The following is a 27282-nucleotide window of genomic DNA, read 5'->3' as shown; positions in this document are numbered from 1 at the left end:
CTGTTCCCAAGGAAACGGTTGCCTAGCAGCCAGACCCGGAGACGTCCTGGGTTTCCTGTTGGAGTCGGGGATCAGGAAATCCGCACAATGGAGAAGGCACTCAGGCTGCATGACCGGCAGCTGCTGGAATACCGCATTCCCGCCGCATTTTTTTTTTTTATCACTCGGATTAACCTAAACGATTTACGCAAGACGGCAATAACAATAATCCTTATCAACATCGTCATGTTTATGCGCGGCATGTTCATGTAAAATCTCTAAGCAGTAGAAAAATGTCCTTACAGTAAACTGCGCTCTTCTGAAATCTTCAGCTGGCGCGATGTGGTGGGTTTATGATATCAAATAAAACAGACAGAGACCGGGGATGTTGGCACTGTGTCGTGTGAGAAGAGGTACAGCTGAGGTCTCCAGGTCTCCAACCGGACAGATCGGACTCCCACTCACTCTGTCCATGCCTCCCCCTGACCTCTCTCTTCTCTGTCCTCCTGGACTCTCTTACTCCTCCTGTCTCCTGTCCCTTACTCTCCTGTTACTCCTCTCCCCTCTCCTGGACTCTCTTACTCCTCCTGTCTCCTGTCCCTTACTCTCCTGTTACTCCTCTCCCCTCTCCTGGACTCTCTTACTCCTCCTGTCTCCTGTCCCTTACTCTCCTGTTACTCCTCTCCCCTCTCCTGGACTCTCTTACTCCTCCTGTCTCCTGTCCCTTACTCTCCTGTTACTCCTCTCCCCTCTCCTGGACTCTCTTACTCCTCCTGTCTCCTGTCCCTTACTCTCCTGTTACTCCTCTCCCCTCTCCTGGACTCTCTTACTCCTCCTGTCTCCTGTCCCTTACTCTCCTGTTACTCCCGTCTCCTGTCCTTGACTCTTCCCTACTCCTCCTCTCTCCGTCTTCTCTTCTCCCGTATTCCCTCCTTTCCCCTCCCTCTCCGCAGGCCAGGCGCCAAGTGAGTCGGAGCCAGGCCAGGCCGGTCGATACGGCATCCCCGCCCCTCCCCCCTCCTGCACTGCGCTGGCCGCCAGTCCGCTCGAGCAATAACTCAGCTGCCATGAGGGGGTCCCCCCCCGGGGCTGATCAATCTCGCCGGCCCTTCCTCTCGCGGCACGCTGAGCAGGAGCTACATCGCAACCCCCTCCCTCCGGCCGAAGCTGCCCTTCCACGCCGCGGACAAAGATCGGCGCTCAAACGGCAGGACCAGCGGGACCAACCGGGGTCAGAGGTCAAGCTCAAGAACAGCCAATGAGATCTGCCCCGCCACAAAACCCCCATCGGAGCAAAGCGTTTTTCCCCCATTGTGACCATATGGGTGATCTGCAGCTCTGTACAGTGGGCTCAAGCCCTTCAGGAAGAAAAGACTATTCACATATGCACACGTGTAGAAGGAGGCTCATACTAAACTCCTACGGCTGCATGATCAACACTGCGCCGGATCACCAAGAGCACTGCAGCTGCATGACAAACACTGCACCTCTCCAACAGCACTGCTCGGGCCCATGATGGCTGGGCTGGCCCTGCTCATGCAGATGAACCGCCTGCGATAAAACGAAACCTCATCGCTCGGGCTGACGGCAGGAGGCAGCTCTCCACGGGAAGAGTGGTGGGTGTCTGCGACTACCGCGCCAAGCCTCGAGGCTCCGGCCGATTCCCCTGGCGCCAAGCGAGAGGAGGCTGGGTGGGATTCTGGCCGCTGAGCGGGGGGATGTGCAGAGCTGAGCTCGCTATCCCGACCCCCTTTTGTCCTCCATCACTGCGGTGCAGTGCTCCTGGACCAGCTCCTGTGCCCCCGCCACAAAACCCCCATTGGAGCAAAGCGTTTTTCCCCATTGTGACCATATGGGTGATCTGCAGCTCTGTACAGTGGGCTCAAGCCCTTCAGGAAGAAAAGACTCGGTCCTACATCTGCACACCAAACAGCCACAACAACAACGGTGCCTCTCTTCCGTGTGACCTTGGAGGTGCCATTCCCAGCAGCAGGCCTCGTGTTTAACTCGCAAATATTTGATCAGGCCCTCGAGGCCTACTTCCGGTCTGTGACATCAAACAAACGCAGTCGCTGGCGAGGAGCTGGAACCAGGAAGGAGGGGCAGAAAGAAAAGGTTCAAGATAAGAAGAGAACGAGAGCCACTGATGAAACACCGGGACCGAAGGAGAAAGCAAGGCAGAGGAAGGGAGAACCGAAAAGGCTGGGAATCAGGACCGGAGAGGGGGAGGTTTGACCACCTGCTGCTAACGAGAAAGACTGGATCTTGCCAATTTACTCAAAAGCCTTTTAAATGAATGGCTTTTTTTTGCCATTTCTGCAATGTGGAGGGCAGTTTCAGTCCATTTCACACCCCGGTTTGTTTTCGCCTCCTGTCCCTGCTGATAAGCCTCTGAACTGCGATATCGCACTCCTGACAGCTCATCTCACACAGGCTGTAATCTACGGGCTCTTGCACTGCAGCACATTGATTTCCACTGGGGTGGGGTCTACTGGTGCCGATCAGTCTTGTCCAGCATGCCCCTTTCCTGCTGCTTTTGTCTTATCGGAGCAAAACTGATTTCATCCTCAGTTACACAGGTTCCATCCTGCTGCACTTTAATGTAATTCGGTCCATCACAGCCCGGGCATGTGGGCAATTTCATTTTAGACAGGTAATTCATTCCTTATGTTTATGAGCTGAAAATGCCCTTCATCCCTAAGGATCCCTACAGACACAGGTGGCACCCACTCCATCCCCCACCAGTGCAGCCCCCCCTGCACAGGGGACGAGGGCGAGGGGAGAGGTCAGCTTCTCCAGCTGAAGGGGGTAGTGGGATTGTTAACCATGGCGTCCTGGGTAACACCCTACCCTTCCAAACAGTGCCCTGGAACCTCTAATGATCAAGTAGTCTGGACCCGAGTACAAGATTTCGGCTGAAATTTCTTTAACAAACGGGGTCAACGTTTGTATGAGTAGAGTTGTATTGCGTTCATAATGCAAGTGTGATATTGAACTGAGTGCCCTTTTGCAGCATCGTGGCAAACAACTGCGCTGTCCGTACTGCCTGGCAAACGGAAGCGCCCGACTCTCTGTAAGAGGGAGATAAAATGATCCGAGAGGGATTGGAAAAAGGAAACGGAGAGAGGGGGCACCATCGTTCAACAGACGGGTTCTGGAGTCACCCCAGCTCATGGTTCCACGCTTTTCACTCCGATCACATCACCCCAGTGCTTGCGTCCTCGCAGTGGCTACCAGTGAGATTTCAAACCGATATCAGAGGAACAAGAATCGCGGGCCGTCCTCCCTTCAGGGGCTCCTCATTCCATTTGGACCGGATCGCTCACGGAGGTCCGACAATGCAAGTTTACCAGTGGCACCCGGACACCGCCCGCAGGCTGCTGGAACAGGGCAATCAGCTGGTGTGCTCCCTGTGCCTGCAACTCCCTCCCAGTCCGAACCAGGAACACTAGATTCTTCTCCAGACTGGGAACCAGTCTCTGCAATTTGAGAATTGCAGAACTGCCAGCAGCTGGAACTGTGTCTGGGTTTGGCGTGCTCGGGGAAGCCCTGGTGCGAGGGGCCCTACTTTCCAGTCCACTGGTAACTGTACTAGCCCAGCAGTCTCACTCATCCCTGCCGGTCGCAGGCAGGATGAGAGTGGTTGCTAGGCAACAGTTAATCGAGATGAACTTCGAGTGCACGAAGACCTTGCCTGGAAATACGCAGCTTCTGGTAAATTTAGAAATTGTGGAGGGAAAAAAAAAAAAGACAAATGGAATAAAAAAAAAACAGACCACTGAGAGAAGTGGCGATTGTTAACCTCTGTGGAACTTTAATGATGTTCTGGTTATTTTTCAGTAGACAGTACAGCGAGCAGAGAGATCTGTGGTGTGTGTGTGTGTGTCTGTGTGTGTGTGTTGAACAGAAATCGACAGGCAGAGGTATGGCCTTGTTCTCCGGCCTGGATACACTCATTCACACCAACTCATTTCACCCTCCACCCACGCACCAGAGGGCACATTCGCTACACCGCCGAAAACAGCCCCAGAGCCCAGAGCTCTCAGACACCGAACGCGGCGTTTGTCCGCGCACATTTACTGTGGCTCCTGCAGCCAGCACAACCCGGAGCGGAGCGGACTGCTGTGGAGTTTGGCCCAGAGCTCCTCACCAGATCTTACCGTTATCTGCTTTCAGCCTAGAGCTCCTGCCCTGTCAAATGCACTTTTCGGGGCCGGGGTTATAAAGCACAGCAGCCCAGGCACCTGCAGGGCACTTTCAGAAATAAATGTTTAAACAGGAACAGGCTGTGCACACAAAAACAGGTTCACATGCATCATGAGTTAAACATTAATCCTATTGTGACCGACGCCCCAGCAAACTGGCTTGCCTGAGGTCAGAGCCACAGCACACAATTTCCATGCATCCCTGCACCAGCCTCTACCTTTCTCACCCCAGGACTCTGCTGCCTGCCTCTACCCCAGGCTTCTGTAATCCACGTCCTGCAGTGTCCCCTGCGGGCTTTGTAAAACATCCACACCTGAAGACCTAGGAGAAGCCCAGCAGGAGAACCTGCGTGCAGTGGGGAGCAGTGGACAGACATGTCAGCCCCGTGGATGAATGTAAATGACTCACTAGGCCCTTCATGACCAGGACTGGATGCCTTAACTGTAACCCTAGACCCTATCATCATCCAAACTACAGCCCAGGGCTGCCCAGCTTACTGTTACAGCGGCACAGCCAGTTCCTTAATTATAATGCTGGTCCTGTTAATTATCAACTAATTAAGTCGGTTGCAGCAAAAGTCAGCAATGCAGGTAAGGGGAAGGCCTGCAGACTGAGTACACCTGCTGTACACCTTTTCCTGGATATAAAGCTCTACTATTAAATCTGGAATCATAAAACTGGAGTTGTCCGCCGGAGACGTCTGGGGTATAGGGGTCAAAAGGCCCATGGTCTGGGAGCAAATCTGGAAACCCAGAATAACATTCCGATGAGGTCAGACCCCCCCCGCCCACCAGATCCCTTCTGACCGAGTGTCCGGAGCTCTCTCCCCCACATCCAGGCCTTCACAGCACGGCCCAGCTCTCCCCATTAGAAACTGTCGCACTATCACTGCACAACCTGCTCCTGCCACTGTTCCCACCCGCGGCCCTGCGCTCCGAGAGCCGATCTCGGAAGGCCGTTCCAGCCGAGTTGCTGCAGTGGTATTCAACGCACACACACACACCGCGCGCGCACACACACACACAGAGGCTGTCCACGACTCTGCAGGAAAGATTAATCGCCGAGGTGTCAGAAATCCAGCCGCTGTGCAAACAGGTGGAGCCCGTTTCTCAGGTTGAATAGCAGCCGAGCTCCACCTCACTCGCACACACAGCGAGACGCAAAGCACAACGCATCCCGGCTCGCGCCGCACGATGCCCTACATGAGGAGCGTGCGGTTATGGGGAGAGGACTTCGGCGGGAGGGGCCGGACAGGACAAACTGGACAGAGCTCATGCTCCGAATCCACAGTTCTAGTTGCCAGGTTATTCCAAGCTTCCCGAAAGAGTTGCCATGTGCTTTGCGTTTTGTGTTAATATTCTACTACAGCCTATACTGGACACTACTGCAGTACAACACTCTATTATACTATAGCTATAACGATACCTGCAAAAAGCATGTCAAGTACTGTAGCATTAATATTCTCCTAAAGCACAATACACTCTATTATACTATAGCTATAACAATACCTGCAAACAGCGCGACACGTACTGTAGTGTTAATATTCTCCTATAGTACACCAATACTCAACCCAAACTACTGCAGCATTTTGTACTATAGTGTAATATATTCTACTATACTATAGCTGTGACAATACCTGGAAACAGGGTGTATGATGAACAGTAGCATTAATATTATACTATAGTATAATATGTTCTAGAATACTAAAGCTATAACATTACCTGAAAACACAGCAGGTGAAGTACTGCAGCGTTTATAGTCTACTATTGTACACTGATAACAACCCCCAAGGGAGCAGAGAGGCTTGTATTTATCTCTATATTAAGAATCAACAATTTCAGTCTTACACATAACTGCACCTCTTCATTTTCCTAATGGATGTACTGATTTGATTGAAATTTGCTTTCCTGTTCCAGAAAACAGGGGGCTGGCGATATTCAGCCTCGCCACAGGGCTTACGGCTTTACATAACCGGATTAACGCCCACACGGCATCTCCCCACCCGCACCCAAGACAGAGGAGGGGGCAACGTGGGCAGCAGGGTGGACAGAGCAGGTAAGCGCCGGCAGGAGCCCTTCGGGCGTGGTTAGGGGTCGCCCCTGCCCGTCTGTAAGGACTCGGCCAGGACAGCCTGGCTTAGCCCAGGGCTCAGGAGCTTATCCTCATGGCTGTGACACCTGCTGTGGCTCAGGGGTGACACTGTGACTCGGGAGTGATCAATCCCTTTTCACAAGCTCCTGAGAACACAGGGTGTGTGTGCACTTGTGCGCGTGGCTCAGGGGTGACACTGTGACTCGGGAGTGATCAATCCCTTTTCACAAGCTCCTGAGAACACAGGGTGTGTGTGCACTTGTGCGCGTGGCTCAGGGGTGACACTGTGACTCGGGAGTGATCAATCCCTTTTCACAAGCTCCTGAGAACACCGGGTGTGTGTGCACTTGTGCGCGTGGCTCAGGGGTGACACTGTGACTCGGGAGTGATCAATCCCTTTTCACAAGCTCCTGAGAACACCGGGTGTGTGTGCACTTGTGCGCGTGGCTCAGGGGTGACACTGTGACTCGGGAGTGATCAATCCCTTTTCACAAGCTCCTGAGAACACAGGGTGTGTGTGTGTGGCTCAGGGGTGACACTGTGACTCGGGAGTGATCAATCCCTTTTCACAAGCTCGTGAGCGCACACGCACACACACACACACCCCGTGTTCTCACAGAATGACTGTACATTCATGCCATGCAGGGGGTTTTACAGTGCCCTGCGCAAACCCCTGTGTGCCATGAATGTAGAGTCATTCTCTAACCCCTGTCCAGGGCCTTAGAAGAACACGAGGAAGGTCAGAAATGAGAGGAAGCCTTCCGCCCCATCTCGCTCGCCGCACAGCTGGGTGTGCCCACACGAGAACCCCCTCAGGCCAGCTTTAACGGCCCCCCAGAACTCTTTGTGTAAAGAAGCGCTTCCCGTTTCGCACGGGGGAACACGACCCCTCATAACAAAGCGCACGCAAGCAGCCGCCAAGGTCACAACACTCCGCCAGGGGGGAGAGACGAAACCCCTTGGCACCACGAGACTCCCCGTCTTCCAAAATCCGGAGGAAGTGAAACCGCAAAGGGCCCGGAGCTCCCGGCTGAGCGGCCCGCAGGAGAAGTCGGAACGCTTGGATCCCGAAAGAGAAAAACACCGGAATGGAAGATGCAAATCCGCAGACGGGGGTAGGAGAGCTCGCAGGGTGGCGGGGAGCCAGCCTCAGGAACCGGTCCTCCGTTTCAGGGGGAAGACGACGGAGGATCCAGGGAGCTGGGAGAGGGGGTGGACACCTCCCCGCCTGGGGAACGTGTCGGAGAAGCTTGTGGGAGGGGAAACGTCTGCAGGAAGCTGCAACAGCTCAAGTTACGGCCTGGAACCTCCTCCCTGCTCTCCTCTGGCTGGGGAACAGGGGTTCCTCCCTGATCCGGAGGCAAGACTGGGGTCAACAGAGCCCCGTGCATCACAGCGCCACTTAGAGGCACATCTGGGTACGGCCTCCGCCCAGCACAACCACAGAAGGGGCTGCTCACACGGCCTCACTGCTCCTCACACCCCAGCGCACCCCGTCGGCTCCGTGCGCGTGCAGCGATTCCGCGACAGGATGGCGTTATCTGGGACAGGGTTACGGCGCCTCTGATGAACGGGCTGACATTTAAAACGCCCCCCCCCCATCGGGCTTTGGGCCGATCGGCACCTCGCCGTGTCGAGAGACGCTCATCCACCCGGAGTGACGGAGAGAGGCAGGAAACGGGACCGTCCCCCGCGCGCCCACATCCGTTCTCGGGAAAACAGGGATAGCAAGGGGGGGAACCATCTGCCGAGAACATGTTTACGCCTGGGCTGCTCCTTGAAAACTGAACCTGGGGGCTGTCGTTTTAACGGAGAGCCCCTGAGCAAAATTAAAGACAATCCACACCAGGGCTAATTCTGTGGCTTCCCCTGTCTCCTCTGAAAATGAGTTCAGTGACACCCAGGAAATGGCTCCAGATCTGTACAGAAGAGCCTGGGTGGAGAGAGAGCTTGAGCAGCACGCAGACCAGTGCTATTCCTGGCTGGGCTGGGAGGGAGGGGTGTCGCTCTGGCCTGTTCTGATAGCGCCTTTCCATTACGCCACCGCGATAAGAGGTGTCAGGAGTCCGAGAGCCACGACCTCCGGCGCCTGCCTCTCTCCCACTTCTCTCCGCCACTCGGCTCAATCCCAGCAAGCTTTGCTGGTACGGCGCAAAAAAAAAAAAACCCACAAGAACAGGCACAAGCAAAAGAAGACCACTGAGCTCGTCCATTCTGTTTGGCAGTTAGCAGCTGCTGTTTAGTGAACTAAACCAGGGTTTCGTTTGGTTGTCGGCTTCAACAACATAACTTATTCCCTGCTCCCGCCACCCTTTGCGTAAAGCACTCCCATACACGTCTGCCGTATACAAAACCAGGCGCTATCAGTTGGTTTTCTCCGGCGTGTTCGGGCCGTGTGGGCGCGCGACCAGCGGTATCCCCTACTGTGGGCTGAGCGGAGCCCCCCCTTTCCCTTCTCTCGCCCACCCCTCTCCCATAAGGACACCAGAACATCCAGTCGGATATCTTGGGATACCATGCCCGGCTCCCTGCAGCGAGAACCACAGCCCGTTTCACGGGCACTCGCACCTGATGACCGACGTTTCCCAGCTGCCTTCACAGCCCACGGGCCGCAGGACAGGAGCGACACAGCGACACAGCGACACAGCGACACAGCGACACAGCGACACAGCGACACAGCGACACAGCGACACAGCGACACAGCGACACAGCGACACAGCGACACAGCGACACAGCGACACAGCGACACAGCGACAGCAGGGCCCTTTACTTATCGTTGCTATAGAATCCATTACTTTCTACCAGACCACGGAAGAAACTCTCGTTTGCAATGAGGAACCGGAGGCAGGGCGCGCTCTGGCACAGCACCTTCTCCGAGGGCGGCTTAGAGCTCCGCTGGGGATTCGAACCCGAGGCCCGCGGCGGGGCCTCATTCCGAGTGCCGTTCCTCGCAGGGACTTCAGTCCCGTTTCCCCAGACGGGGTGCAGCTCAGCCCGAGGGGGCTGTGTGACCCGGATCACACATCAAGCAGAGACCCCAAGTCTTTCTTCACTCCTCCATTCTGAAGACTGGGAAACAGTCAAGGCAGATTCATTCAGCATTCGTTTCCAGGACCGATCCGTTTAACTGCCCACTGGCAGACCAGTACTGGCCAGCACTTCGGACCTCCAGTCAGGACTTTCTGAGCTGCTCCAGACAGACAGAGAGGGAAAGAGCAGGAGGTTCACCTGCCTGCTCGGCCGATCACTGGAGACCGGCAGCACCAGAGACCCCGGACCCCAAACTCCTACAGCCGGTGTTTCATCCGGGGCTCCATATTAAATCTACACGAGCAGACTGGGACTGGGTTCGATCGGCTGTCCCGAGAGCCCTGCACGGGCACGTTTCAGAAGGGACCAGGATCAAGACAATGAGGGAACACAGCCTGGGATTCGCAGCCCTGAAAACAACACATTTTTTCCCCAAATTCACCAGCACAGCTTCGGCATTTATTCCTCCGGGCTACGGATTTTCAAGATTATTTTAAACTGGTCAGTCGTGGAGCCCTCCGCAGCTGGATTCCAGTACTTGATGACATCATGCATTGCTGCCAAGTGGCTGATGAGACCCAGGCTCCCCTGACTGACGATCCTACCCATCAATTCGTCAATAAACACATCTCACCCCCCCAACTCCACACACGTGATTCAATTCCTGCTACAGGATGATGTCAGAATATCACAGTAAACAGGCAAAGGGGGTCGAATTAGGCAGCCCTCCAGCCCAGTGTGGAACCCAGGGACAGAGCTGAGGAGCTCTGCCACATTAATTCTCTCACAGATGTCTTTCCATCTACAGTTGGACTACAGTTGCATACAGCAGCTTAGCCAACACTATCTCGCCACAGCCAAGGGTCTGGGCATTAGAAAAAAGGGGGAACTGGGAGAATCCCATGGGATTGAGAGGAATTTCCAGTCTGACTCCAGCGTAAGTTTGCGACTAATCAACGGCTCCGTCGATTCGGGTCGCGGCTCAGCCCTGCTCCTCAGTTCCTCGGTTCTCTTTCCTCTCCTCCCGCCTGGCTGTGCGAGGGGCATGTGTCTGCAGCCCCTGCTTCCGGACACGGTCGCGCTCGCACCTCGAGCCGAGCCGAGCCGCGCGCCCGTCGCAGCCCGACGTCACAGCCTACAGACCGGCTCCCCCGGCGGGCGCGAGAGGGGACCTCACGGAGACAAACGTACAATTATTCCACAGGGAATAATTACACCAGTCGCAGGAAATTCGAGACAGGCCCGGGGACAAAGGGCCCGGATACCTTTGGGCAGGGCTGTACCGTGCGTTGAGCAAACGCTGGCGCCGTCAACAGTAACATTAACCTGCCATATGGCACAAAAACACGGCCCGCCTTCGGGTCCTGGTGCCCAGCTTTCGACACAGTACAGGGGATTCGTGGATCCCAAAAGGTCGGGCTCTGGGGGCCAGGGCCAGGGCCAGAGCCCGCAGGGAGGGAATTGTCAAATTTTCCTCCTTCGACGCCCCGGGCTGACGCCTCTTTCGGACAGGGCTCCCGGGTCGGTACCGTCGTCACGGAAACCGCCGGGAAAACGGCACCATCCCGTCAGGAGAGGGGGAAGGAGAGCGGGGCAGATGCGGACACGACAGACGGTAACAAACACTCATTGTTTAAAACACACACATACAGCACGTTGACGAAACAAAACAAAAAACAACACAACCGCAATGGTTCGAATTCGGCCGCCATATTCGCACCCCAGAACCGCGGGCCGGCCCCGGTTCTGAGACAGACGGTGAGGGGGGCGTTTGTTTTTAGCACAAGAAAACCACACCACACCACAACACACCGCAGCCCGTGTGTTCAAACACAACACAACACACCGCAATTAGCGGGACGTCACCACGACAACAAAAACACCGTATCCGAGCTTCAAGATGGGTCATATTATTAAAAATAATTCATCTTAATAACATCAGTGACGGTAGTAACGCGACCAACCCCCCGTGTTATTTCAATAACATCCTGAACTGAACACGCACAGGCACATCGGCTACCGTTACATATGGACGCTATCGCAGATAGCTGCTGCGCCAACGAGCGGAGCCCATGTCCCGTCCTTCCCGGCGCACGAAGCCCGAGCGGGTTCTCTCTGCCTCCTACCTGGCAGGCTGGCGCCGACGGCGAGGAGGATCGCGCAGAGACAGACCCCGAGCGGCAGGGAGGCCCGGCCCGCCGCCCCTCTGGTCTCGGTGAGCATCCTAGTCCTTACAGCGGGAGAGCGGCACACGGGACGGGGGGCTGTCATTTCCCCATCCTCTCTCCGGGGGGGGGGGGGGACACAAGCGCAGGCGAAGAGAAACAGACGAAAGAAGAGAGCTCTTGGTGCACGGCTGCTCCGCTGCAGCTATCCCGGCTCAGTGACAGCAGTAGCCCCGCTGCGCGCACGACGCGATGCTCTGCGCTTCTGTGGAAAACCGGACTGACCTGGCGGTGGGAGGGGGCGACCTGTCGTCAGCTGGAGGGAGAAGCAGACGTGGGGGCGGGGCTCCGTCCTGACGCTCGCTGAGCCGCCCCCGCCCCCCTCCCAACGCGCCCCAGCGCGGTGACGTCACACCCGGCAGGTAACAGGTGCGGCTGTGGCTGAGCCGTAGCAGGTGCAGAAAGAATAGGCGAGTGCAGAGTACAGTCCATATGTATATATGAAACAATAAGGAACAAGTAATAGGTTTATTCCCTGCTGAAAAGAGGAGAGAGGACACACAACGTCTTGGCTGTGAAGCCTTCAGGCGCTCACACAGAAACGTTGTGTTTTCCCTCTTCATTGCTCTTTCAGCAGGGAATAAACCTATTGTTCCTTTGCAGACGATACATGCTGACGCAGCTCCCCACCTGAGCTGTTAAAAGGTTGATTTCATCGATAAAGCGCTGTACACATGGAACAGCAGATCGGGGGCAGGGCTGGGAAGTGCTCACCCTGCCGAAGCCAGGGAGAACCTTACTGACTCGAGAGCAGAAAGGGCACCAGGGTTAAAATCCCTACTCTCACAGCTGGCAGCCCCCCTGGAGCTCAGCAGGCGTGAGCCTGGCCAGCACCTGGATGGGAAACCTCCTGGGAAAAACTGAGGCTGCTGCTGGAAGAGGTGTTAGTGGGGCCAGTTCCGTTACCTAGACTTACCTAAGCAGCTCTCAAATCTTGTTCATTTGCTTCTTCCAGGAGAGCCCAGAGTTTGAGCCTCAGTCACCTGGCTGCAAAATCTGTTCTACACACCTACCACTCTTTGTGTAAAGAGGTGCTTCCTCTCTTTCATGCTCAACGAATTCCTTTTTAACTTTTCCAGTTGTGAGCTTGTGTCTCCTTGTTTCACTGTACAGGGTGAAACCAAGGAAAAACGAAGAGATTTCTGTGTGATAACCGGGGGGAGGGGGCGGGGGGGACCTACCGCTGTCCTCTGGCGCCACCTTGTGGTAAGAAAGTGAACTGCGTTCAGAGTAAAGTAGAGGCGCCTGTTTAGTAAGTATAAATGGGATGGTAAACTGTTCTTCGACACCATATTGTATTAAAAAGTAGTTTAGTTCTAATTTTATTTTGCAATGGCCAATTGGAATCGGCGGTGATGTCAATTTTACTACGACAAATTTCTGTTTTTATTTAAATCACTACTCAGTGACTGTAACAACAATTACGACAATAATGTCTTTCATTTCTATAGTGCTTCTCATGCCCAGATAATCCCCCAGTGTGTCACATACAGCAGGGGACCCCTTCAGTCACCAGTCTGAGTGCATCACCACTCAGATATGACATAAAGGTCATTCTTGGCTCCTGCCCCCTTAAATGTCTAGCGTTTCTATGGTCCGATAGATTATCGACAAAAGCTAAATCAATCCGTTCATCGACATTTCACTCAATGTCTGACACGTAAGCAATATATCAGCTAATGAAACGATCGGGCAGTAACGGCTGGCTCTGCAGTTCTGACCAGGACCCATGGAGGTTATGCACTGTCCAAACCTCTGGGGGGCGCCACTCTTCCCTGCATGCCTGGGGAAGACAGTCAGTTACCCGTGACCTCACAGCTCTGCCATTTCTGTATCTCTTCATAACCGCATGGTAATCTGAATATTATTTTAACAGTGAATGTTCTGATATTGAGTACAATCAGGGGTTTAGGCCTAAGTCCAGATCTGTATCACCGATATATTTCCAGCACTGGGGTGGATCCTTTTTGCTTTACTTTGGCTGGGCCTTTGAGGATTACAACACCTGGATCAGGTTCTGTCCTGGTCTTCTGTGTTCAAGACTAGGGAGGATTCAGCTCCTCCTGCCCGTCAGTGTAGGACATTCCCCTCAGCCCTGGGCAATACAAAAATAATCGTTACCCCTGAAGATCCAGGTGCAGCCTGCTGGAGAGGTAGCTGTGGGCGCCGTAGGGCCGCAGGTTCTGAAGAACTTGGTGGTCTTCATCCAGAAATCCATGTCTGTGGAGCCCCCTGTGAACTGCAGCACCACAGCTCTCTGGACACACACACCCAGCTCTGCCCCAGTCCTCTAGAATGGGACTCTCGGACTATGACATCGCGAAGCGCATGGGTTATGACATCACAAAGCCCTAGGGCTTTGACATCACACAACCCCTCTCTCTGCCCAGTGCCTTTGCTCACACAGTATTTCCTGCTGCCCGTGTGTGCTCAGAGCTGCTGATCGTGTCTGATGGAACTTGTGTTCATTTTTAAAATTCACGCAAAGGGCTGCGGGAGTCTGGAGCAAGATAACCAGTCATGTTGCCGAAGCTGATGCCCTGGCACCTTTCGTGAATCTGCTGGGTGAGATCCTCAGAACAAATATCAAGAATGGGGTATTTTTTCCCTTAGCTCTTAACTGTGTGCTGATATAAGACCGGTGTCGCCCCCGCCTCTCCCCTCTCCTGCTTCTGTGGGAGTCCTGTTCCTGACAGGATCTTCTCTTTCCACGCTGCAGGATCTGGGAAGTGATAAGACCAGCCTTCAAGCAGGAAGAGTTTCGCTCCTTGCGAAGGGGGGAGTTAGAACATGAACCAGCCTCTCCGCCTCGCCTCAGCAGGCTCACAGAAAGGGCTCCTTTGTCCGGACGTTCTGGAATTCCCCGGCTCTTTCTTCCCCGATCTTTTCTGAGTGCTCGTGTGCGTGTGCGCCTCTGAGCCTCCGAGGGTGTGTGTCGGAATTTTCTTCCCTGACTTCCTTACTGGCGGAGCGGAGCAGCGTGGTGCGATCAGGCGTGTCGCTCAGCTTGTCTGAAACTTCCCTGTTCTCTGCCCGGCAGCCTCAGAGCCTCGGAGCTGCTCCCCAGATCACTCCTGCTGTCCAGAACACCGCTCCTCTGCTCTGACCCTCGGGAAGCTCGGCCGCCCCCTCCTGCAGGTGAGTCTTGGGGACGAAGAGGCTTCCAGGTCTCTTTACAGCGCAAATAGGGATTTACAGCATGTTTATCCACAACCAGCTTACAGCTGTTCCTTCCTTCAGAGCTGAGATTCCAGGTTTGTGGGGTCTGTCCATATTACTTAGTCGCCTCTGTCTCGGTGTGTATGAAACGCCCACAACCGCAGTGCTGTATCCCCGCAGCAGGTGCGAGTGGGACTCAGGCCTTTTGGTTTAGTCGTTTTTACTTTTAAGAAAAGCTGGAAGCCGGGGTTTTTACATCAGCCTAGATTACCTTTACACTCCTGTACAGGACCTCATATATGCCTTTTTTTATGCCTATACCTGTACAGAGCCAGAGACAGTAGTCACTTTCACAGATCCCCTGCCTGCATGTGTCCAGTGGACACACAGAGCCACATAGACAGTCTCGTCCAATCCTGAATCTCTCCGGTTACGGTTCAGGAGGATTCGACGGGAGAAATGACACGGGGTGTCTCTGCTGGGGTGTTCCCCTGGCTCTGTCACCCTCCCTCCGTCTCAAAGTAACCTTCAGGTGCAGGGGGGCTTCGCTGGAGCTGCTATACCAGTTTGCCTGAACTCTCCATGCAATGCGCAATGATCATACAGCACAGAGAGTAAAGGAATACGTACAGGGTAGCTCCATGCTGAAAAGTAGAGGGAAGAAATGCAACACTTGCTGAGCGTGCTCCAAGAGTGGGAAGAGTCTGTCAGTGGAGGTGCGTACTGTTCTGGACAGGTGTGTAACTGTGATGTCGCTGTGAACTGTGTTCGTACTGCCCCCATGGGAAAGAAAAGTTTTTCCCCTGATGTTTTTCCTAATGTTCCTTGTCTGTTTCGCTTCTCTGTCCTTGTCTGCCCCTGTACCTCTCTGTCTCCTTCTGTCCTTCTGCTCCTCTGCCCCTGTCTATCCCTGTCCGTCCCTGTCTCCCTCCTGGCAGAGCCATGCTCTACACAGAGCTGATCCGCCTGTGGAATGAGGCTGCTCAGGCGGTGGACCGCCGGGACTGGACAGCAGCGCTGTGCAGCCTGGACAAGATCAGCGAGCCCACCGCCCGGACGCTCTTCACCGCTGCCTCCGTGCACCTCACCCTGGGACACCTGGAGCAGGCCCTGCAGGTGGGAGATCGCGCAGGAGGCTCTGAGGCAGGAAGAGAGTGAGCGATTAAGAAACCTTCAACAGGGACCATAGTAACACTGACCCCTACCTGTGTCCAGGCTCTGGACCAAACCATCGCCAGGGATGAACGACTGGCTGTGGCCTTTTTCCAGAGGGCAGCGGTGAACGTGCTTACAAGCAGGTGAGGGATTGAACCACAGTAATGAAACGTGAAATGTGATAAATATGTACTGCCATCTGTACTGGTGTACTGGCAGCTGTACCGGTGTACTGCCAGCCGTACTGAGATAGTGACAGCTGTACCAGTGTACTGACTGCTGTACTGAGACTGAAGTCTGAATGTGTGATAGAACCGGACCAGACCAGCCTCTCGGTTCTCCCCCTCTGTCCGTAGGCTGGAGGAAGCGCTCTCAGACTGCGCCCTGGCCCACAGGAACATGCGAGGGAACCCTGTGATCGAATACAGACAGCTGGGCCTGCGCTACAAACTGTACAGCTGGCAGGTGAGCTCCCTGACTTTACACCCCTCTCCCCAGGGTTACCTTTAACCCCTTCTGTTAACTATGCTGCCCCTCGGGTTAATTTCCATCTGCTTTCATCTAAATAAATAATCCTTGCACTTATATAGCACTTTTCTGGACACTCCACTCAAAGTGCTGTATAGGTAATGGGGAATCTCACCGCCACCACCAATGTGCAGCCCCACCCGGATGCACCAGTACGCTCCCTACACACCAACTCTCAGAGGGGAGGAGAAGAGAGCCAGTTCAGAGATGGGGATTATTAGGAGGCCAAGATTGGTAAAGGCCAGGGGGGAAACCTGGCCAGGACGCCGGGGTAACACCCCTACTCTTTAAAATGCCCTGGGATACTGGCCCCACTAACACCACTTCCAGTAGCAGCCTCAGCTTTCCCGGGAGGTCTCCCATCCGGGTACTGGTCAGGCGCACACCTGCTGAGCTCCAGTGGGGCTGCCAGCTGTGAGTCGCAGGGCGATATAGTTGCAGGCGAAAGCTCCAGAGCTCTTGCTCTACAATCCAGCGTCTCCCAGGGCTCAGGGCTGCCTGCCTGTCCGGTGCCTGATGGAGTCTCTGAACTGGACAGTGCTAACACCTGCTCTCCTGTACCGCCCACCCCTCTGCGCCTGGGTTCGACCCGCAGTCCCTGGGTCAGGGTTAAGGCGAGTTGCAGGAAGTCTTCGTCTGTGGCGAAGAGGCGCTGCGTGCGGAGAGCAGAGCTCGCAGGGCGACACCTGAGCAGGCAGAGATAAGACATTCCTGCCGTTTCCGTCAGAAGGCCAAGCCGGCGCTCGATCTCCACGGGGGGGGGGGGGCGTGGTAGGACAGGCAGCAGCGTGTCTCCGCTGTGGTTGGGCAGCGGGGTCGCAGACGGATGGGGATGGGAGGAGCTGGGGATCGGAATGTGGGGAATCAAGCTGAAGGCAGGTGTTTGCAGGAAAGAGAGTACAGCTTTCTCCACACAATACAGTCACTGCTAAACACACTGAGTGAGTCGTCTTAAATTCTCCCAACTGAAGTGAAATTCTTTCCCGGCTGGCCATTGAACCTGACTGACTGCAATCCTTCCGAATTATGGATGAGGTTACTGGATCAATACAGAGAGTGACTGAACTGGATAGGCAGGCTGCAGACACCTTCCTCTCACCTCTAATCTGCCTCATCTGTCTCGGTGAGTTAGAGGAGGACCAGGCAGTTTAGGAATGCTAGGGTCGAGCCCTCTCACGCCCTGCCATTGTAACGAACAGTTCTTTCCGGACCCTATGCGGACGACACAGTCCGACGGAGTGGGGAAACACTGGGGAAACGTCATGCAGGAAAACGGGGCTGAAGACAGGGGGGCGTGTCCAAGGTGCGCTGGTGCACGGGGGAGGTGTGGCCGAGGCGAACAATCCAAGAGTAGTCCTTAGGGAAAATCCAAAACGCAAGGGTAAGTCCAAAACCAGGAGATCCATCAGAACAAAGAATTAAAAACCACGAAGACCGGGTCGGAACCGGCGGACGGGGAACAGGAACGGGAACAGAGGTTAAAACCTTAACGGGACCAGGCGCTTCCAGGTCCCGGACTCGCACGATATGGAAATCAGATGCAGAGCCCGGAAGAGCGTCAGCGCCTGGCTTTTAAGGTGGGCAGGGAATGGGAAACAGGTGCAGAGAATGAAGTCTTAAGTGAAAGGGCTGGAGCACCCTTAAGGAGGGGGAACTAATATCGTGACAGCCAGGCTGTCCACCTGGGTCATACTGCTGGTGTCTTTCCCTGTATCACAGTCAAAACAAGAAATCAGTCAACTGACCAGTAGTCTGCACTGACCATCCCACTAATTAACCATCCAAATTAACAGCCGTCCCACTAAACCATACAGCAACGTTGGCTGTAGCCCACCCACAACCACATGCGGACCTGTCGCTCATAGCTTAACCAGCTCACTAGCCAACCCACCAACCCACATGCTTACCCACCACCCCAGCACTCAGCCGATTCGCCAACATCCTACCCACCTACCCCGCTGCCAGCCAATCAGCTCTCCCAGGGACAACTCGCCCCGCCCCCCTAGCCCACCAGTCAGCCGACAGCAGGCCCTGATGCGCCTCTGCCCCCTGGTGGACAGGTGCTGTATAACAAGGCTGTGGTGCACTCGCGTCTGGGCCAGTGGGACGAGGCTGGGGACCTGCTGCTCACACTGACCCGGGAAAGAGGTGGAGGGCGGGGGGCCAACCTGGATGTTGCCTTGGACCGGCTCTCTGTGAGTATGAGGGAGGGGGCGGGCAGGGAAAACAAGATCTCGGCTTTTCTTACAATTCCTGTCCTCCATCTCACCTCCACCCCCGCTGTCCCACCTGCACACCTCCTCTCCCTACCCATCGCCCCTCCATATTCCTGTCCCTCTCTCTCGGCCTCTTTCTGGAAGGTCACTATTCTTATACCTTAGACAGTTTTTTCCATTCACTTTATCAGCCATATACAATTTCTTGCATTAGGAACAATTCTTCTTCTTCCTGTCTGTGGGGTAGTTATTTAGTTATGGTGTATGTGACTCTCACTCTAGCCCTGTTCATCTCCTCCTCTGGGATCCATCCCTTGTCCTCCCTCTCCTCCTCCTCTCTCTCCCTCTCAGAAGCAGATGGTCCTGGATCCTCTCCTGGTGCCGGAGGGAGAAGTGTTCCGTCCGCGAAGGCAGGATGTGGAGCAGCTGGAGCAGAGGGACTTCCTGGGAAAACCCAAGGTACCCTGGGACTCACTCACACTGACTCACACTCACACTCACCCTGACTCACTCTGACATACACACACTCACATTGACACAACTCACACTGACATACACACACACTCATGCACGTTCACACTCACTCACAATCAATCAAGCTCACAATCACACTCACGCATACTCACAACCACCTACACAAGCACTGACACACACTGACTGTGTGTGCCAGTGTGTCAGAGAGCCTGCCCAGTGTCTGTCAGTGATGTGGTGCTCTGTGTTGCAGGTGATCTCTTCAGTGATCCCCAATGATGATTTTGCTGGCTTTGAGCCCCTGCGACTGCAGGTACAGTCTAGCTCCTCTCCCCATATAGCAGGCTCCTGCGGATCAGCTACAGGTCCATATGGTCACCCTGTGGAGAGAGGAGGATGGTCCCGCCTCCTTAACAATGACAAACTCTTATAAGAGTGCCAAAGGATCGATGTCTCATTCTTGTCCTCTCATTTATCAGAAGCCGGGATACTACGAGCCCAAGGCGGACAGAGCACAGTAAGTGAACAGATTGTTGCCTGGTTTCACTGAAGGTGCTTCAGAAGAAATGTGCGAGATTACCCACTGTTTCATTAAGCTCTTCATAAAGAGCTGGGCTCCTGCACTGGCCATTTGTTGTTATGTCCCCTGTGTTGTATGACCTGCACGTAAAAGACCTTGTTTGTCTGTGAGTGACTGACGATTATGGTTTTCTGCTAATTATATAACCTCACACGTTCTAAGAAGACAGCTTTCCTTAATTCAGAGCTACTCGACACGCAGTTCCAGCCAACCCAGTCCAGTTTCATGTAATCCAATTCAATGCAATCCATTCCAGTCTTATCGATCTAGTCCTGTCCAATCCAGTTAATCCCAGTTCAATCGATCCCACCAAGTCTAATCCAATCTCTGGCCTTGCCTTAATTGTTATGTGGATGCTGATAATTATCAATTAAATAATTAAGTGAAAGGGTGCTGGCAGAGTTCTGTAATAGAATAGAATGGAAGGGCTGCTGGTTGACCCATCCTGTTGTTTTGTGTGAGAATATATCCCTGTTACTTGTAAAGCGCTTTGAGTGGAGTATCCAGGGAAGCGCTATATAAGCGAAAGGAATTAACTATTAATACCGGTTGCTCTTTTACTCGTTGTTCACTGGCTCGGCCACAAGGGGGCGGCGCAGTGCGTGAAGCAGGTGAGAGCTGCTCTTCCTTCCCCCCGCAGAGAGTCACGGTACATGTGTGTGCGCTCGACCCACGCGCCCCAGGGCCGAGGGGAGCTGCACGTGCCGCAGGGGGAGAAGGTCTTCGTCCTGGGTGACGGCGGAGTCAACGGCCTTGTGACCGTCATCTACGACGGACAGGTAGGGGGCGACCCTGAGGCGGTGGGGGGGGGGGAGGGGAGAGGCAGCAGGGCGCTGTATCTTTCGGAATGAATCTCTTACCCTCCTGTCCTGCCACCTCTCTACAGAAAGGCCTGCTGCCCCTCTCAGTCCTGGAGCCCACAAGCAACAGAAAGGCAGACAAAAACAAGGTACTCTGCTGGTCCCCCATCCTCCTCAATGCTGTGTACAGACCAGGGCCGGGGTGTGTCTGTCGCTCCGGCGGCGAGAACGCTCCCCAGTTACATTTGCAAAAAACACAGCGGGCATGCTACAGTGTTTGAAACAGTCCCTGAGCCGATTAATGCTTTTCTGTTTTTGGAAAAATAAGTGTTAATCAGTCTGCATTATTGACAAATAATTGCATACCTCTTGCACAATCCTTCCTAGGTCCCTTGTCAACGGTTCACTTGTAGGCCGTTGGAGGTGTGAAAAGCACCCCTCCCTCGCTTCCTGAGTCTTTCACAGTTCTTACTATGGCTTGATAGCTCGTTTTTCGGGTGGGCCCCATGTGCCCAATTTTCGTCCTGCTTGGCCTTTAAACAGCGGCCGTCCGATTGTGCACAGGACCCGTTTCGAACTGGATGGGTTGTCATCCTTTCCACATTCCTCTGTGGAGAATCCCCACTGGCAAACACGGACGCACTTCAGCCTTATGACCCCCAGCGGCGTCACCTGAGTGCCCCTGTGCGGCCCTGGCTGTTAGGGTTCAAGCCCAGGTTTTCGGGGTCAGCGTCAGGGTTAGGGTTAGGACTTCTGACAGGGTTGGTTCTGGGGTTGGGGTTAGACAGGAGCATTTGAGCCCAGGCTAGTGGTAGTTCTCGAGACCATAGAGTGTGGGAGAGCACCGCAGTGCATCCCGGTTTATCAAGGGCACCTGTGCTTTCAATATTATAATATTATAATCGTTTCAGGAACGCGCTATCAAATATTCCGGACCTGTTTGGGCGTCATTTTCATCCTGTTTTCTTTCCATCCCAGATTGTGCCAACGGGGATACCCCTGCCGCCAGGCCTGCCGCCCCCAACGTGCCCCCCGTCCCGAGGCAGTTTCGCTGCGCCCCAGCCAGGTGTGTGGAGCGCCCCGCGGCGGCGCACATGGAATCATATAACTTACAAGAGTTTATTAGAATCAGCACTGCTGCTGTTATTATTGGTCTTTCATTAATGGTATTATTACCACTGAATAGATCCTGAAGATGGATTTTTCCACTCAGTTAATCTTCCCCACAAATCTATGGCTTAGTCATAAGGTGCCCATTTAACCTTTCCAAATACGATTCTGTTTCTAATTATTACACAGATCCACATTGCTACCATCATTGTTTACTGAAATTTCCTGATGTTTTCATAGTTATACATTAGGGTATATTCAGAGGCCCGTATTAACCAAGGCGTCGAGCTTCACGCTGAAGGCTGGTACCACAGAGTGTTAGGTGCTGCTGTTGAGGTGTCTGTGGCGACGGAGAGGATTATTGCACGCGTGTGTGAGAGAGGTCCGTCGACAGCAGCGGCTCCAAACAAACGTGTTTCCCCCTTCTTCGGAGGTCCTGTTGGCTGCAGCTCCGACTGCACACCTGAACGAGCTCAGTTCGGTACAGAGCAGACGCTCATGACGAATCCCGTTGGGCTTCTTACGAGCTGAATGTAAATGCACAAATATCCCCCAGATACCAGGCGAGACCCTGATTAGCCTGTGATTAAGAAGCTGAATGGAACAGAACCCAGCAGAGACAGTGTCCCTGCAGCACCTGGGCCGCAGGTCCACAGCAGCTCGGGAGGGGAGGAGCTGCGTCGCTTGTTGGGTTGAGGGAGAGCTTGAGAGAGGGCAGAGCCCCTCCTCTTTAATAGACGTTCCCCGCAGCAGGCTGGGGTGTCACGTCCCCACAGTCCTCAGCCCGGGTCTTCGTCTCACTGTGTCCAGAAAGTCCAGGCAGGACGTACCCCCCCGCTGTGGCTCCTGCCCCCCCGTCCTCCCGCCTCACTCCTCCTCCGCACCCGGGGCTCACCGACGCAGATCCTCGCCCGGAGGGGTCCCGGGACAAGAAGGTAAGAGGCGGGGTCTGGAACTGGACACTCCCTGGGGTCCAGCCCAATTAGGAACGGGCCTGAACAGGCGGGAGGGGGCTGGGAAATTCTTTGGGACCGGGTCAAAGGGAACAGGCTGAGTGCAATAGGTCCTTGCGCGGTTATAGTGCTGTTCGTCCCAAAGCACTTTGTACACAGTACTTCATCACCCACCCCTGAAGTACAGCCCCCACCTGGGGGCACAGCGGCCCCCCAGCACTGCAGATCAGGGGCAGGGGAGAGAAACTGCAGCAGGAAGTGAATTAAGGGGGGCCTGTGGGGGAGTCAGACTGTGCAGCCCAGAGTGGAATTCAGCCAGCACACTGGGGTTAACACACCCCTACTGTCGTGACCAACGCCGCCCAGGGCGTCGTTCATGAGCAAGACGGGTCTCTCATCCCTGTACCGATCAGCCCCTGTGTAACTGAACCAAGGGGTCTGATAAGATCAGGTTACAAGGTGGTACATTTTGGTCAGCAAAAGGTTTAAGCCAGACCGAAGAAGATGAATTGGACCAATTCATCCGGATAATGTTCTTAAAAAAGCCCAGTCTGGAATACAAATCAGACCTTGCATGTGGGCCATATCTGAACTCAGTGGCCGCAGTATGAGACCCCCGTCTATATCTACGCAAATCGTAAATTCCGGCGTTTTCTGGAGTCAGTAGCCCTGTTGCGCCGCTAGATGGCGACAAGTCCTCACTATCGCGATTACATTGCCCTTTCCTTCATGTCGGTTAACGTTTCACTGGGTCGCGCTGCCCCCCGGCTTACCCACCGAGCCGCTCCGCCAACCCCACTGTGTGTTCCAGGGCCTGCCTGCAGGGGGCAGCGCGGATGAGCCCGAGCCGGGCAGCTCGGTTCTGGTGAAGGTCCACTACGGGTACACCGTGGCCCTGAGGGTGCCCGTGCAGACACCGTACAGGGAGCTGCAGGAGAGAATCGCTCGCAAGCTGGGCCAGCCCCCCGCACAGCTCCGCCTCAGGTAGGACAGCCCCTGACCCCTCACCTCTCAACACAGACAGATCAGCCTGTAAATGATCTGTAGGGGTGTAACCCCGGTGTCCTGGCCAAATTTCCCATTGGCCCTTACCAATCATGGCCTCCTAATAACCCCCCTCTCTGAACTGGCTCCATCACTCTGCTCTCCTCCCCACTGAGAGCTGGTGTGTGGGGAGCGTTCTGGCGCACTATGGCTGCCGTCGCATCATCCAGGTGGGGCTGCACACTGGTGGTGGTGGAGGGGATCCCCATTACCTGTAAAGCGCTTTGAGTGGAGTGTCCAGAAAAGCGCTATATAAGTGTAAGCAATTATTAATTATTATTAAATGATGCAGAATCGCACTGGTGGTGTATTTTCTTATTGCCAACCAAAGATTCCCCTGCTCAGACAGTAACTTTCTGCAAAGAGTCCAGACTCTTGCGCCACCCAGTCTCAGCCCTCCCTCTCTGACCCTGTCCAGGCACAGGGAGCTGGGCTCCCGCGTCTTGACCCCCCTCAGTGGGGACGCAGAGCTGCAGGAGCTGCTGGAGGCAACCGAGACAGGGAGGACAACCCTCTGGTGTCAGGTACAGAGGGGCTGTGTGTGTGTCTCCCAGTCTGACTGTGTGTCTGTCTCCTAGTCTAACTGTGTGTGTCTCCCAGTCTCACTGTGTCTGTCTCCTAGTCTGACTTTGTGTCTGTCTCCTAGTCTGTTTGTGTGTCTCCCAGTCTCACTGTGTGCCTGTCTCCTAGTCTAACTGTGTGTTTGTCTCTCCCAGTCTGACTGTGTGTCTGTCTCCCAGTCTGACTGTGTCTGTTTCCCAGTCAATCTGTGTGTGTCTGTTTCCCAGTTAATCTGTGTGTGTCTGTGTCCCAGTCAGTCTGTGTCTGCGTGTATCTGTGTCCCATTCAACTGGTGTCTGTCTCAGTCAATCTGAGCTTGTATCTCAGTCTGTTTCTGTGTGTGACTGTCTCTCAGTTGGTCTGCGTTTCTCAGTTGTGTTTGCGTCTCTCTCCGTGTCTCCCAGTCGCTCACTGTGTCTGTCTGTCTCTCTCTGAGTTCCCTGAGTTTCTCCCTCCCGTTCTCAGCTCGAGGACCCTCTGCTCGGCAGACCCATCCTGTACCAGGTGTTTGCGCTGTATGACTACACTGCCCAAGGGCCCGAGGACCTGGAGTTCAGCGAAGGGGACACCATAGACATCCTGTCAGAGGGTAAGGGAGGCGAGAGCGAGAGACGGCAGAGAGCCTGAGAGGGGACAGAGCTGGAAAGTGTTCCTGTCCCGTCTCTGGGGAGCTCATTCTCGGTTGTCCTTGTCTCCTGCAGTCAACGAGGGGTGGCTGGAAGGACACACTGCTGGGAAGATCGGGATCTTCCCCAGGTGTTTTGTATACCGTGACACAGATGTGGCCAGTTGCAGCAAGGAGAACCCAGCCATGTGACGCGGCAGAGATCTACCGGAGCCACTAAACCAGTTCACTCAGAGCTCTGGAATCTGGCTCTCCTCTCTCTGTAGGTGCACCATCACAGTCAGCTCAGACGATTTCCACTGAGACTTTGATGACTTCAGCTCATTCCTTTTTTTTCGAAATGCCCTTGCCTCACGTCATGGCTGGGAAAAAGATCTGTCTCTGCTCCGGGGATTTTGAACGCGTGTGCGTTAGTCTGGTGAAAAGACAGATAACACAGCAGTGCGCTAGTCTGCTCCGCAGAGTGAATATCATTTGCCAGGCTGCAGCGGACATTTTGTGTAGATCTATTTGAAGTTAATTTAATCTTTTAAAAATCAACCTGTATGTGTGTTTATAGAAATTAAATAAATCTTTTAAACCAGTCGATGGCCTGGGTTTCCCCTTTTAAGGTGCACCAAGTGTGTCCTCTGTGCAATACTGTTATGCTTTCACCTCTCAGTGGATAAGCACTGTTGTATCTCTGTCTGTTTTTTCTCTCCAATTGTGCGCTAGGGCTACATTTTAAAAGGGGATCAGGACAGATTTAGGGCAGTGGGAAAGGGCAGTGGCCAGCATGCTGTCACGCCCTCTGCAGCCAGAGGGCGCTCCTTCTCTGTCCTGTCCCTAGTTTTCGGTCTGCTGTCCTTCCGGTCCCTCTCTTTCCCTTGGGCTATATATTCCGGGTCTTGCACTCTGTCCTCGCTCAGCATTGACGTTCGGAAGTCCTGAGACCCGCCTAGCACCAGGGCGCCCCACGTCCGCTCCCTGAGGGCATAGGTTTCTATACGGCATTCCTGAACTCTTGGCACTAATGAGCCCGGGCCTTTTTCCCGTCTCGCCGCTTCGCATATGGGTCTTTTTCCACTGCTCCCCACGGTTAGTCCCTTTGGACATCCGTGACACATGCACCGTTGAGAAAGATGACTCCTGCAAACTGCCCCGTGTGTCTTGACTGCCTCGTCTGCTGCTCCTCGGGTCAAGTAAGGTTTAAAACAGGCTTCTCTCACTCATAATTTCCGGCTTATAGGGAACAGTCACCACTCGAAAGAAGAGCTGGCAAGCAGCTGAGCTCCTCTCAAAGCCCCTCAAAGCGTGTTCAATACCCCTCTTGTCCTCGGCCGAGTTCCTTTTGCTCACAGCGCTCCTCTGCCTCGCCGGAGAAGGTGGCTTTGAGTCACTGGAGAGGAAAAAAAAGACAGGAATTGAAAGTTCACATCACAGAGCAGACTGTTATTGTTGTTGCTACCATTCAGCCAGAATCACAGAAAAGTTACAGTATATGACAGCATTCAGGTGCAGTTTTCCTTTTCCTGTCTTTCTAATCATTTCTTTTGTCTGTAATCTGTTGATTACGTACATACGGGGCACTGACAGAAGCAGTAACAGAAGACAGCATCAGTGCTATAAACACCCCCCACCAACTTCTGCCCCCCAGTCTCAGCCGATGTTATTCTGATCTCCCACAGCAGGGGGGGCAACAGAAACCTGCCCTTTCCTGCAACCACTTGGGATCATTCCGGTTATCATCCACGATCAGGTCATGACCACCTTACCCGGGCACTTAGACCAGCACCAGCAGAAGGTGATGGCCTTCGGTGGACTCAGAATCTACCCGGCCAATTTTGAACCGGTTCCTCCGATTCAGGGTGATGGGGGAGCCATGGCCTATACTGGCAAGCAATGGGCAAAGGCAGGGCGACACCCTGGACGTGACGCCAGGTAGCCTCAGGATCATTTCATCTCGTTTAAGAAAGACAGGCAGGACATGCCAACTCCACACAGTAAGTGCCACAGGCCGACATCAAACCCGGGGTGATTTCGCCCTGGCCCATGGCCCCTGAAGAATGAGCGCTCTCCAGGACCAGGGCTGGAGGCTGCAGGCACAGGACCCCAAAACACAGGCTGTGTGTCTCCTGCTCACACTCTCCCTCCGCCCTGCTCTGGTCTGTGAGGAGGAACCAGCACCCCTGTGCCGTCACCTGGACGGGAGATGTCACCGTGTAGGACTCTAAAGCCCAGCGCGGGGCTCCTGACCTCAGCCACGTTGAGCTGCCCTGCTTCTCACACGCAGGCGAGAGCCTGCAGAGCCGACATGCAGCCTGAGGATTCAATTCAGCCAGGGGATTAGAATTCCGAAGCGCCTGAGGAACGTTTGGGAGATTTAGGGAATGCTGGATCAGAGCCTGAAGCTCAGCTTCGACAGCTGAGCAGAGCTGAGGCTCAAGAAGATGGATTAAATCCTTTAGATGGGAACGACTCAGCTCCGTAAATTCTACCGTGATTGCACCAAAGAAGCGCAAATTAATGGACTGTTTTTTTTTTAATAAAAGCCGTAATTCATTCTGATT

General features: G+C 54.2%; 2 protein-coding genes across 6 annotated transcripts in view; one reads left to right on the top strand and one right to left on the bottom strand.

The window, feature by feature from the left end:
- Positions 1 to 11756, bottom strand: part of npdc1a (neural proliferation, differentiation and control, 1a) — a 31003-nt gene extending 19247 nt beyond the window's left edge. Inside the window, exon 1 of one of the 2 annotated variants that reach the window (XM_088614889.1) lies at positions 11433 to 11756. In XM_088614889.1, coding sequence (XP_088471015.1) covers positions 11433 to 11577 — 145 coding nt within the window. In that variant the 5' untranslated portion in view covers positions 11578 to 11756. The remainder of the gene's footprint in view (positions 1 to 11432) is intronic. The other variant, XM_088614890.1, reaches the window with a different exon arrangement.
- Positions 11757 to 11768: 12 nt separating this feature from the next.
- noxa1 (NADPH oxidase activator 1) lies at positions 11769 to 25318 on the top strand. 4 transcript variants are annotated; one of them, XM_088614864.1, is made up of 19 exons: positions 11769 to 11893; positions 14251 to 14459; positions 14572 to 14669; positions 15229 to 15426; positions 15629 to 15806; positions 15906 to 15988; positions 16202 to 16310; positions 18434 to 18568; positions 18941 to 19048; positions 19314 to 19373; positions 19540 to 19577; positions 20281 to 20419; positions 20527 to 20589; positions 21419 to 21506; positions 22361 to 22485; positions 23315 to 23487; positions 23966 to 24071; positions 24574 to 24697; positions 24810 to 25318. In XM_088614864.1, exons 5-19 carry the CDS (start codon positions 15633 to 15635, stop codon positions 24923 to 24925), a joined length of 1641 nt encoding a protein of 546 aa, XP_088470990.1. In that variant the 5' UTR covers positions 11769 to 11893; positions 14251 to 14459; positions 14572 to 14669; positions 15229 to 15426; positions 15629 to 15632; the 3' UTR covers positions 24926 to 25318. The 4 variants fall into 4 exon arrangements, with proteins under 4 accessions (XP_088470990.1, XP_088470986.1, XP_088470987.1 ...); XM_088614860.1 differs by lacking the exon at positions 15229 to 15426; XM_088614861.1 differs by lacking the exons at positions 11769 to 11893; positions 15229 to 15426 and adding an exon at positions 13851 to 14096.
- The last annotated feature ends 1964 nt before the right edge of the window (positions 25319 to 27282 follow it).

The sequence above is a fragment of the Lepisosteus platostomus genome, chromosome 21 (genome assembly GCF_059453375.1).
Source record: "Lepisosteus platostomus isolate fLepPlt1 chromosome 21, fLepPlt1.hap1, whole genome shotgun sequence".
Lineage (NCBI taxonomy): Eukaryota > Metazoa > Chordata > Actinopteri > Semionotiformes > Lepisosteidae > Lepisosteus > Lepisosteus platostomus.
Note: the sequence above shows the minus strand (reverse complement) of the source record. Positions and strands in the feature narration are given on the sequence as shown.